Source organism: Dermacentor albipictus, chromosome 1 (assembly GCF_038994185.2).
Source record: "Dermacentor albipictus isolate Rhodes 1998 colony chromosome 1, USDA_Dalb.pri_finalv2, whole genome shotgun sequence".
Lineage (NCBI taxonomy): Eukaryota > Metazoa > Arthropoda > Arachnida > Ixodida > Ixodidae > Dermacentor > Dermacentor albipictus.
Window position 1 is genome coordinate 388877273 of NC_091821.1, and position 13415 is coordinate 388890687.

Consider the following 13415-nt stretch of genomic DNA (forward strand, 5'->3'; position numbering starts at 1 on the left):
TTACACTAACATGGATGAAAACGCAGGATTATTTTCAGAAGCGCTCTCACTTGTGCGCACTTTGCCTCCGTAGCTTTCCCTTATAGCCACAGAAAGTTGTACGCGCGTTGTATGAACGCCTCGTAGGTATCTATCTAGGAGGCGTTGATTGTATACGTTGCGGTCGTATGTGGAACGTTGCATATTACGGACCTCCTCGCAAGTGTAATTGCAGGGACGTTTTAGGTGCCTCTAGAAAAAAGCAAAAGTGACGACAACACTGTCGAAGCTGTTTTATTGTTACTGGGAAGGTTTAGCAAGCTCAGGAAACACACTTTGATATTCTGTATGGAGTGGACGCATGAATACAGAAAATTGCAACATTATAGCCCGAATCTTGGCTATATGCGAGTAACGCTCAGACAAATGTGTGGAACTATCGCGTCAAATCCTCGCGTTGTTATGGGTGCAGTTGCAGACTATCACCTTCAACTTTATCGCCGAGAGAAGTGCTTTTGTGTGCGTGTGCCCAAGTGCTCCGTTCGTGTCGCAGTCCGGCAACCGACAGGGCTTCTCGCAAGTGACCAAGTAGCCCAAGTTCATGTACATGGAGGGGATCCGGCTGTCGCCCGAGCTGACGCAGGACAGCATTGTCTTTTCGCTCAACTTCGATTACGCTGAGCACGGACATCATGATCGACTCGCATCCTGGCTGCGGGGAATCAGGCGTGTACACCGCATATCAGAGGCTTTTTGTTGATCGGCCAGTGCTGGAGTTTATTGAGAACGTATTGCACACAGAAAACTGTTCACTGAAAGTAAGGTAATTATACATAAGCGGTCAAGCTTGATGAAGGGAATCATCTGAGACGAAAAACTTCAACGTAAACTTGAAAGTCGAAAATTATACGGTTGAAGCTCCGCGACAAGAATATATAACTGCCTGATCATAGTTGTCTTAGAAAGAATAATGGTTGGTTTTGTCCCAATTATATATACATAGTTTCAATGCTGTTCTGGGTAGCACTTAAACTTCCGCATATCACGCCATGATGCTATGACGACGCACTTGTGGCGAAACCCCGTAAAAGCAGCCCTGTGGCAAATTCTTTGGTGGTGTCGCTTCGAATAACGTTAGCGCCATATCAAAATCAGAGAGAATGACAGAAATACTTTCGAGTCCGATGAAAATCGTCAAGTAAAAAACCATTGCGAACGATAATAATATGCTGATCGAGGGTAGTATGCTTATCAGCAAGGACCGATAAGGCTATAATCATAAACACATGCCACTGTTCTGCAGTTGATAGTAGTGATCATGTAAATGTCGTTTTGCAATGTTAGCCATGTCTTTAACGATAGAGAACAGCGTTTGCATATTGTCGATGCTAACAGAAGGATGTCTGCAAGGTGTGTATATGTGACGCCATAGTCATATACCACGCAAAAAGATACATTAGAATAAGCGAAGACTAGCTGGTTAGTATTGCACATGCGATGAAGTATTTGCTTTCAGCCTGTCCAAATTGAGCGGTGGAAGAACAGCATAGTATAGAAAATATATTGGGGGTGTACCGCACAGCATGTAATTTGGTCCTGCTTGATCTTCAGGTCAACTCATACCGGGCTCCGCGCATCATCAAGACGCACCTGTCGTTCAATGGCATCGCCAACAACCAGGCGGCCAAGTACATCTACATCGCCCGAAACGTCAAGGACTGTTGAGTGTCTACCTACCATATCATGAAGGCGTACCCAGAGGACTATCAATTCCATAACGAGATATTCGAGGACGTCTTCGAGTGCTTCATCCGCGGCGAGATGGAGTACAATGACTACTTCGATCACCTGCTGCCCTGGTGGAGCTACAATAACAGCCCAACATACTGTTCCTTGCCTACGAGACTATGAAGGAGGAGCCCAAGGAGCACGTGCAGATCATCGCTAAGCTCTTGGGCGGTGTCCCCAACGATTTTATCAAAGATTAGAACAAACTGCAGTCCCTGTTGCGTTTGACCGACATCCTCTTCATAAAGCTCAAGGCGCGCGAATACACCTACGTCATGTCCAAGAGGAAGTTCTTCGTTAGTGAGGGCACGATTGGGCAGAGGAAGAACTTCACAGGTGAGCAGTCGCGCCGCAAGCACAACACGCTCTTCCAGAGAACAGTTGACACACCAAAGAATCTGCTCTGGAAAGGAATGGGCGTCTTTGATAGACGGCTTTCATTGTGTGTTCCTGCGACACCTGTGCCTTCGTAGGCATCTTTTTCTTCCCTTCCAGCGGGGCGTGCGAGGCATAAATTTTCTAAGGCCGTGTAGTTTGTGCTTTGAATCACAAGTGTGAGACATGATGTAGTTGAGTGTTTCAAAAGGTTTTTCAAACTCCACGATTATTCATATGTTCATACGTTGATTACTCAACGTGATCTCGCAGTTGGGGCAGCACCGATATATAACAGTGCCCTACCCATACCACGCTCCTCTTATCCGCCGTACATAGATGGTCGACTTTTCATGGTTGGCGCCTGGCTCTGCATGGTGCCTGAGATCGAAAACGCTGCGGTGACAGGCTTGGCGGGATGTGCTAAACTGCGCTAGTTTCTAAGAGATTGGAGGAGCCTCAATGCGTGTGGCGATCTTTCGCTCGGGACTAATTGATAGTCATGAATACCCGATGGCTGGCGTCCATGAAATGCCGCGCTGGCCACGACGTCATTGACAGCGGCTATATAGACACGGGCCTCCAAAGCCAGAGGAGAAAGCGAGCAATGCATCATGCAGCGGAACCCGATTCGGCTAGCATGTTCACGGCTGCATTGTCTACAGACCGCGAAGGTTTTCTTTCCATATTCAAAAAAGTTCTACAGTTTACTGATTGTAGGCGTCGCTACATAGCAACAGTTGCAATTCTCAAGCTTAGCAGACGTACGCATCGAAACACTACCGATCATTTTCATTTTTCGCCCGACCGACACTCATTCCTGACATCATCGTCCCGCCCGCGTCCGATGCATGAAAGATTCACCAGGGACAATGAGAACTAGCCCACGTACGTTATGTGCGATTGAGAATATCACGCGGAATGGGGGGAACTCGTTCGCGCAATCGTGGCTCATATATTCTCAAGAAGAAAGCTCGGCAAGAGAAGTCTCGATAAGGCTGGGCGTCTAAACTAAACGGGAAAAACGTTGTATTCGTTCCACAGACGGGCAATGTCGGTGCCCTTGGTTCGCTCCTGGAAGACGAGGTCCATGCGCTTGGACTGGCCGGACGTGAAGTAGTTCTTCCAGTAGCCAGCTGTCGTCACGCGTGCCAACGCCCGGTCGGGTGAAGCGGAAGATGGTACGGGAGCCGATGCCATCCTGACCTGCGATTTACGAAGAAATGCTTTTTTCGGGATTCTGTTTTGCACATCGTGTTCAACGAAACTTTCGGTGACCGACTGGCAACTGTAGTGGGGGGTGGGGATACGAGGTCGCACGCTCTGGCGTTGGACACTGCGCTGTAGACTGCACTGAACACATGTACACGACACTTTTATGCAGGGGAACACGTGGCACCGTGATCCGTGCGTCCATGTGATCGCGTTCCTCAGTGCATGATACCCCATAAAGCAGCTGCTTTCACTCCAGTGCTGTATCTCTTGCAAAGTGCGAGGGACATTTTCTTATACGAAGAATGATAGTGTTCCTTTCATCGGCAGATGACGGTGCGCGATACCTTATGACTACGCCGTAAGAGCCAGTAGCACATGCCAAGGCTCCCATCGCCGACCTCGCGCTTTCGTCGCTCTTTGCTTTCACAGGTTTCTAACTGTTACAAATGTCCCTTATTTTGCGCTTGTTGGCCAGTTTCGACAATTCAGCCAATTGGACCAGTCTTCCAAGGTTCGCACGCTCTATCGTTTCTTTATTAGCTACTTGGTTACTTGGTAGTGCTCAAGGCTAAGATGGCATATAGCAGGCAGTTCCTACTCATGAACGGCAGCTTAACGATATTATTGAGCAGAGCATTGTTCCAGTATATAACCTCAGCGTACGCAACTTGGAGAAAGGCTGCAGAGCTCACAGTGGTGACACGCACGTGAGTTGCACTACTTAATGGCCCTGGCCGTCCGAGTAGTCACACTTGTTTAACTTTACGCAGCCTTTTCCGTAAGGGCTTGCAGGCCCACCTGGCCCAATCTACGGCTTGCAGGCCCACCACGTACGCGCAGCACCGCTTTGCAAACTATGGGACTGCCGCGGCGTTGGCTCACCTCCATGATGCGGGTGTGCTCGGGTCCACTGGCGATGTGCTCGAGCACCTCCTGCATGAGCGCCACGTTGCGGCTGTTGTCGATAGCGTCGCGCCAGCCGACGAAGTTGAGCACGCGCTCGACGTGGGCGCGGGACTCCATGCGCAGATCCTCGAGGACGACGAACATCACGTGCGGCTCGTGACGGTGCGCCCACCACGAGAACACGTGCCGGAAGTAGTCGTTTCCGTGCACGGAGCCCTGCAGGAACAGGTCGAGGAAGTCGTTGAAGCGGCCTTCGCCGAAGTCGTAGTCCTGCGGGAACGTCACCGCGTCGTCGAAGGCGCACGCGCAGCAGTCTTTCGGGTTGCGCAGCATGTAGATGTACCTGCGGCACGGGAGAACGCCGTTCTTGAACCGCGGTGTACTCTCACGAGCTTGCTGGGCTAAAGTTTAAAAAGACCCTCGAAGCACAAAACACTATGTCAGTTCTTAGTGCTGTGCATTGTACCCATTGCAGGACTTGGTATATACCTCCCTTACCAAGTCCCGCACCTCGCTCGCTCGGGAACGTTGCAGCGCAGAGTGGTGCCTGTATGACAAGCGTTGTGAAGAATAGCACGATTCATTAAATTGTGCGATACATTTTCAACGGTAAAGACGGAACTCCACGAGCAATAGACAAGGGATCCCGTCTTTAGCACTGCAAATATGATACGCACTTCAAGTATAGCAGTTAAACTTTTCTGACTTGGCTATGAATGAAACACGGTGCATACAAGACTCATGCGATGTTCGGCGCCGTGAAGTTAAAGCGGGGTACAGTGCGGATGGCGTGGTTTGACAACAGCTAGCATCAGGAGGGAGAAACAAAATAGACGCGAAGAAGATGAAGTAGCCCGTAGTAGACTAAGCTGCATCCTACAATCCATTCTCGCAACATAATAACAGGAAACGAGAACTCGAAAGCGAGATCATTGAGCTGGGTGTATTAATTATGTGCTACAAAATTATAGTAACCCTCCCATTAACATAACAGAATGGAACGGAACAACTTTGTTGAATCAGTAAATGTGATGTGTCGACTGCGCAGCATACGCGAACTCGCACAGCGATAGCCGGACATTTATCACCATTATACAAAGCGCTTTCATGCACACGTTCAGCAACCCTTATTTATGCACGGTGTCCTGAGTCGGCGTGAAATCTACTCAAATTCATGACGGAATCACGGATGTCTACTGACGGAATGCTGTGGAACCTCAGTACATGTCCCTATAGTGCCCCTGGGCGAGAGCCGGTCACAGCTTAAGTCCATGGAACCATAATTACGTTGAGTTCTAAGCGCATATAATGAATTGCACCGGACGAAACGCCATGCTACTGCGAGACTACAACACACGGAAGAAATAGTTAAGATAGCTTTTAGCTATGGCAGAGGTGGCCCGCCAAGCGAAAAAAAAAATCCTTAAGTTTGACTGTCACCTTAAAGCTCCGATTCCACGAACAATTCAGCTGGGAAGCCTCGAATGCAAGGTGGTCGGCTCCTAAATACTGTATGAATAAAATTACATATGTCGTGCGTTCGCACAGTCAAAAGCTTCACTCTCAACACATCATCCCGACCTTGCTCATCTACTTGTCGATGCGCAATGTGAGCTAACACAAAACGGCCGGATACGAAACGAATGGAACAGGCGGGTACTTGGCTTGCCGGTTGATGTTGAGCTTGGTGTAGGGCAGGTGCGTGCACAGCAGTCTCGGCGGCTTCGTCGACTCGACCTCCTTGCCCTTCCACTCGATGAGGGACGCGTTCACGACGTGGCGGGCCGCCGTCGTGGCTGCCGCGGAAGCGGCCGTGTTCGCGGGCGGCAGCTGCAGGGAGAGTGGCAACCCTGCCGGCGCGCCCTGTGCTTGTCGAGCCCCGTGGGTGAGCAGGTGCAACACGATGGCCACGGTCTTGGTGCCGCTGTTGGGGTAGCCCGCTATCACCACGTCGCCATTGTCGGGCCGCATTTGCGTCGCGTACAGCACGTTGTCGCGCGAGAAGGAGCGCGGTACCAACACGCCGTCCACGTCCAGGTACTGGGGGCTCTGCACTTTGTCCAGGGAGTGGCCCATCGGCGCGGCGCTTTCGACCTGCGCGAAAGCGACAACGTAAGAACGCGCCGTAGGGACTCGGTTTAGAACGAAGCATGATCCTATAATGGTAAGTCGATCGAACAGCAGCGCAAGAAACACGGACGGAATAGGAAAGTGTCGACTCAGTGGCGACGCTAAAGAAGACAAGGGGCCCTATAACGTAAAACTATTCCAATATGTTTTTATTCCAATCCCCTGACGTCAAATTTGCGTAACCACCGACGCAAGCACCGGACGGTCACCCGCAGTGTTGTCTGAACAGACCAATCAAACGCTCTCCTTGTTCATAGGAGGTCACTTTTGTTTGCTTGAAAAACGAATAACATTGCCTACACTGAGCAGCTTGTCTTATCTAATTGGCTCACAAGAGGCGAGGAGCGCGCTCAACTGGAGAGGGATTCGATAGGGCCGAGCCACTGCGCTGAAATCGATAACCGGACGAAGAGGGTGGTGCCGGCGTCTGCGATTGGTCTGCGTTTCCTTACTTAGCTTGCGGTGGCTCGACGACAATCGCGGCGGCATGTAACGGACCATTATAAATGCCGTTAAATCGGATTTACAGCAAAGAAGATTTGACAGAGTGATGTATACGTGGCGAAAGGGCTCGATAACGTTATACGAGCACGCAGAAAGTTTTGTTATACGCAAATAAACTCATGCTCTTAGACAGGTGCGAGTAGCCAGTGCCTGAGCGGTCGGCTCCTTCTCCTTCATTCTTTATTCCTTTCGGAACGGGACACCGTGTGGCCATTCAGAAGAAAATTCAGTTTTGTTCGGCATATTAATGTATCTTTATTGCGTACACGTCACTTTGACGCGGTGAGTCTTTGCGGTTTTGTGACGTCGCGTGAGAGGCAGGTGAAGTGGGCGCAGTCCGAAAACTTTTGGCCAATAACCGAGGGCTAATGGCGAAGAGGCGTCGAATCAGAAATAACTATTTTTCTTTTGTTCGGCCAAATCATGCATAATCCGTGTGTACACTATGTATCAGATGGGGAGTTATCGCAGTTTTACTGACGTCGCGTGACAGACAGGTGAAATGAGGGGGGGGGAGGTGTCCAAAAAGTCTGACCAATCGCGGAGGGCTGATAGCAGAATTGGAATAGAAAAGTTTGGAATAGTTTTACGTTATAGCGCCCAAGGTCGACGTACATGATTGTTCAAATGATTGGACGAATAAATGTGTATTGCATGTGTCTATTCTGTCTCATTTTAATGTTTATGATTCACTTGAATCATATCTTAATTATATCGTTTTTCACGCGCAATTACGATGATGCCCTTCGGACCTCCTCGGGCGTCCTGCACGTTGGATTATTCAGAAGCTCGGCAGCCACGCATTTGTGTTGGGTGACGTGTCTGTTGGGATGTGTGAAGGCCTTCCCAAGCGATGCCCGACATCTTGCGGCTGCTGTCGGGCGCGATAAGGATTACGCATTTGGGCGAGACAGGCCACGCGCGATTCAGCCGTTTTCTGACTGGCGCGTGCTTAGCGCGCGTCGGCACTGTTATTGGCCCGTTGAACTCGCGCAGACTCGGAGCGATCGCGTTTGCTCTCTTCAACGTCGACAGCTGTCTTGACGCCGCGGCAAATTGCCGTAGGAATCCCTCGGTGGAAATTCAGCCTGGAGTTTTCAGCGTGCCAGGACAGTCGCCAGTCATGCGGGCGTCTGATAGGTCATACCGGCGACGCTATATTGGTCGAAGATTTGCCCCCTGTAAAGTTTGGAGCATTGAACGCGACCCGCCGCAACGCGGTCAACCGCTGCCGCAGCGGATGCGCATAAGAGCGCGTCGCGAGCCAGCGCTTTTTTGTTGTTGTTTGGCGAGCCTAACTTAACATGCTGTCCTATATAATGCACCCGAACCGTAGGCCAGTAAGCTGCCAGGCAGCCAGCGCGGTGCGCTCTGGTCTAGTGGCTTCGGCGTGAGATATATGAAATGTTCTATTCCCTCGTTGGCTGCGCCAAAGCACGCCGAAGCGACACCTCAACATCACGCACGCACGCAGGCACGCACGGACGCACGCACGCACGCACACACGCACGCGCGCGCACACACACACACACACACACACACGCACACGCACACACACACACAAAAACACACACACACCCACACACACACACACACACAACACACACACACACACACACACACACACACACACACACACACACACACACACACACACACGATGCATATATAGGATGCCCTGTTTTCGGGGAAGAAACAGTTGTAAGTGTAGCGCTCGTCTTTTCGCCTCTCACTGTTTTCTTTTTCTCGAGTTTTTGCGCTAAAAGCATCATGTTAAGTACACACCAACTAGCCCGAGAAGTTATGCTCTGATGAGTAGAACTGAAGCACGAAACGAAGGCGGGTACTAGCAGGACAAACCGTGATAAGCGCAATTGTCTGATTGCGCCTTAGCCAACCCCCTTCGTCCTTCCTTTCACTTCAGCGCTTCTGCTTTACCCATTATGGAATACCTGCTATCCCGCTCTAAAATGCGTGCTTTGGATCGTAAGCTGGACAAATTTCTCGCGCGATGAGACTATCGCTTGTTATTACCTCATGCGTTGGTATTTTTAAACCCTTCAAGTCCATCTAAACTAAAGGTTAAAGGTCTCATGTTTAAGGGTTTACGGCTAAGGGCCCCAAGCTGTTTTCGAGGATTCTAGCTACGTTTCCGTGCGTCCTCTCTAGTCAAGTTTCTCGCTATGATTCTTGGTTTCTCGGTATGAGTTTTTGGTTCATGTTCAGAACAAGGACAATTCGGGTTCATAACATGGGTTATGGTCGAAGTGGTCTCCTTTAGTGCATGAGATGGGAAGCATAGGGCTTTAAGCGGTGGAACTGCTGAAAGCCTCCACGCTTTCATCTTGGTGGTGCTTAAACGCTTCGTTGCTGTTCACTACTTGTGAATGCTTTCAGGAAATGTCGAGGTTGACAACGTTAAGTGACACTAACGTCGTGCATGCCGCACCAGACTGTACCCGTGTATATCGAGGACTAGTTGCAGCTTTCTTACGAAAAATAGAAACAAAAAGAAATAATTATTTCCAAACGTGGCATACAACCTGCAACTAATGAAAAAAGAAAACTATGCACAACTGCACAGGCAGTTGACAGAGTGGCCTCGGCTCCTGGCTCGACGCTTATGGAGCGAAGGCTTTCAGCTTTTTTTAGTTGCGACAAACACAAAATAACGTCTGTGAGCGGGTTACGTTGCTACGAATCACACGCAAAGAATTAGAGAGAGTACCTGGACTTGCTTACTTGAAGAAAAGCAATAAAGGGCTTGAAAGAATGCGACCAGTTGTCTGTGTTCAAATCGTCCTCTTCTTCTCGAGCGTGCACGTGCTGAGAGGCCCACGGCGCGAGCATCGAAATACTGGTACATTATTTTAGAGTTAGATGAAAACTGTCAATGAAAAATTCGTAGAGCAACATTGAGAATTTTGAATCGATAAAGCTTTCTGTTGCTCACTACTAGCTACATAAAAAGTGTTTCTTTTTCAAGTATGAAAGAATCCCGCAAATACACACACAAAAAGAAATTGCCGTGTGACTGGCCGTCCGAGGGACTTTGCATGTATTCATGTCGCTTTTCAAGGTCCCCAGGCCAGGTATCCGGCTACTTCTTTATTCAGTCCACCCGGTAGCATTGGTCGTGCTGGCTTTCTTGGTGTTTACATTTCCGGTCAGGAAACTGTGCGGGGCCCACCTTATACAAAAGAAAAGTACCCGCGGTGGTTGCTCAGTGGCTATGGTGTTAGGCTGCTGAGCACAAGGTCGCGGGATCGAATCCCGGCCACGGCGGCCGGATTTCGATGGGGGCGAAAACACCCGTGTACTTAGATTTAGGTACACGTTAAAGAACCCCAGGTGGTCAAAATTTCCGGAGTCCTTCACTACGGCGTGCCTCATAATCAGAAAGTGGTTTTGGCACGTAAAACGATACAATTAAAGAAAAAAAGAAAAGTACACCACCACAAATGGCACAGATGTAGGTGGCTCACCAGTATGTCGGTGCATGCCCTGACGCAAAGTAATCTCGAACCAGTGGCGAATCCGGTAGAAAATAGAAACGCATACACCGACGCATGGTACGCGCGCTGAGTACTACATTGAGCAGTATGAGAAGCAATGCGGGAGCGCGTGGGACATGTCTATGAAACCCGACTTCGAGTGATACGCAGATGGCGCTGCACTAATAAAGTGGAAGGGCTGGCGCTGTTCCGCTAACTGTTGGCACTCCCGCCGCACGTGTATTCCTACAAAACGGCAGCTGACATCATCTCAGCGGCCGTTGACGACGATAAGCCGCCTTGCGTATCAGAGTGGCTATAGCAAAATGCTGCTGCTCAGTGAAATATACAGCCCGTCATTATCTGACCCGTTCATTCCCTTTCATTTTATTTTATTTATTAATTGTTTGTGCAGCCGTCAGACGAGACCATTATGTTTCTTATACGCCAGACGGGCGTATATATTCACGTGCCGGCCCGCGGAAGTGGCGGACGCCGTGGCCGGTCTATGATTGGTAGAAAGCTTGGAAAAGTTGTTTGAGTTTTCGCGTAACAGAACTACGTTTTCTCATATATTCGAATTCAAAAGAAACAAAAACAAAATTCCGAAACTCAGCCATCGAAGCGCCGTGTGATACGTCGCGTCTGAGAATTCAGATTCCGCCGCCTTTAGAAATTTACGGAGTTAGCGGTGTAGGACCCAATGTCAGGGTAAAACCGCTTGTAGCAACCTCACCACCACGACTTGGCAGCTGAAGCAAGATGTTTCAGAACACAGGACATGCCCATGTATTTCCCACAAAGGGCATGTTCATGAACCATGCGGTGCAACAGATTGGCTCTGAGAATGTGCTTGCCTGAGCAGCATTTATATTTAATTTTGCCCTAAGGGGCTTTTCTTTACCTGCGAAGATGTGTTCCCCCAAACGTAGAATGTTTTAGTTTGCCCCATTACGATCTGTGCACGGACAGTCTTTTCTAAGTGTTCCTACGTGCTCTAGAAGGAGTATAATATGCACGATGCGTTTTGTGCCGGAAGTATAGATTGTGGGTATTATGTCAATATGGAGACCTCACATAAAAAAATTGTACCCACCTACCTCAGATTGCTTTTTTAACCCAACTTAAATATGCAATGAACGGCTTACTTTTCAGTGTGTGACGATTTCTTCGATTGATTATCGAGCAATTTATTAGTGGGTCAGTCGCGGGTAATTATACAATCAGGTTAATTGGTTCAATTGCTCAAGAAAATACGCTTACTCTAGCCATCCGAGATGCTTCTGCACAACTTACGATTTCCCGGTGTGACTTGTCCACCTAAAGAGAAAGGTATCCAGTGCGGTTATTGCTGATAAATAACATACCGTAAACTGAGAAAGTAAGGCTCTGTGGTTGTCATCACATAGAGAAAAAAGAAAATGGGGCGACTTTTCAAACGCTTAGTCGCCCTATAACACTTCTAACTTTCACTTCCTAAATTTCATTAATTTAGCCTGTACTGTTACTTACCCGGGTCGTTTTTTTATGCCATTTGTTAAAACCTAAACATTGTCGAGGATAAAATGGGGCGACACACAGAAAAAAGGCCAAGGGGAAACAACACGAACGCTCCTTGTATTGCACTATATTATTGTTGATAATACTACCACCAACTGGCCAACGCTTCTACACTACTGAAAACTAAACACTATGTGGTAAAGTCAATACAGATTCGTGGGAATGCCAAAGTTGCGCAAATGACACAGCACAAAAGCAAAGGGCCTTTTGTAAAGATCGGTGGTGCTTTCCAGACCACTTCAACCTCCTGCAGATATCTGCTGAAATTCGTTAGTGCAATTGGTCTAATGTGAACTCTTGCATACGCTTCCACATCATTTTCAATAATTCGAATTATTTTGGCGCTTTTCCACGCATATGGAATCCACGATAACTTCACCGAGTGGTTCATCACAGCTAATGGACCATCAGGTTATTCCTTAATTAACATTTTTATCATTACAGAAGTTACACCATCTGAGCAAGGAGCTGAATCTCGTAGTCGTTCCACTCCTTTAGCCAATTGTACTGCAGTAATCTCTGTAAAATCAGATGATGTACTTCACAATCTTTATCCAGATCGTCCTCTTCATCTCGAGCTTGCATGTGCTGAGAGACCCATGGCGCGAGCATCGAAATACTGGTCTTTTGTTCTTTCATACTGCCCTCCTGCTTATAATGAGTTAATCGCTAAAAGCTTTATCTTTTTTTAAACTGGCTAAAGTGGATGTACTGGTGTATTTTTGCTGGCATTTCTTTATTCAGTCCATCAGATAGCATTGGTCGGGTTGGCTGTCTTCTTTTTTTACAGCGAAGCTGTCTATGCCTACGGGAGGAGGAGGAATAAACTTTTATTGCAGAACCAGCACTTTATGATGGTCGGGCCTACGCCTCCCACGAAGGGACGTCGAGGGCTTGCCTCGCGGGCGTGCTGGGTCGCCCAGGTTTGGTCGCCGAGGGCGGAGCCCCGCAGAGCCTCATGCAACCTCGACGAGAGAGTCGTGGTGTTAGTCTGTGCGTACTGTGCTGGGCACTCCCATAGCATATGCGGAAGCGTAGCCGGGTGAATTCCACAGCACCGGCAGTTGGGGGTAGTGTAGACGTCCGGAAATATAAGGTGGAGGCGGGCGGGTGAAGGGTACGTGTTTGTTTGTAGTAGACGCAGGGTGGTAGCCTGCGCCCGGCTGAACTTTGGGTGAGGCGGGGGAAAGATTCGGCGACTCAGGTAAAAGGCCTTAACGAGATCGTTATAAGTTGTCAGACTGTCCCTGGTGTCCAACTCATCCCCAGTGACTACGGCACGGTTGACTAGGCCTCGCGCAATGGATTGGGTGACCTCGTTGAGATTGGGGAGGTGTGGGTGGACAGAGCCCGCATGGGCCGGGATCCATGTTAGGGAGATTATGCTGTCATTAGAGTGTGGTGCCTGGCAGAGGATGCGAAGAGCTTGGGGAGGAATACGCCCTTTGCTGAAGTTAGTAACGG

General features: G+C 49.0%; 1 protein-coding gene across 1 annotated transcript; it reads right to left on the bottom strand.

Annotated features, from left to right (window-relative positions):
• Positions 1 to 277: 277 nt before the first annotated feature.
• On the bottom strand, positions 278 to 9715 carry LOC135916998 (sulfotransferase ssu-1-like). The gene is made up of 4 exons (XM_065450446.2): positions 9640 to 9715; positions 5924 to 6357; positions 4240 to 4606; positions 278 to 3348 (listed from the first exon to the last, which is right to left on the bottom strand). The coding sequence occupies exons 2-4, from the start codon at positions 6337 to 6339 to the stop codon at positions 3154 to 3156; spliced, it is 978 nt and encodes a 325-aa protein (XP_065306518.1). The 5' UTR covers positions 6340 to 6357; positions 9640 to 9715; the 3' UTR covers positions 278 to 3153.
• Positions 9716 to 13415: the final 3700 nt, after the last annotated feature.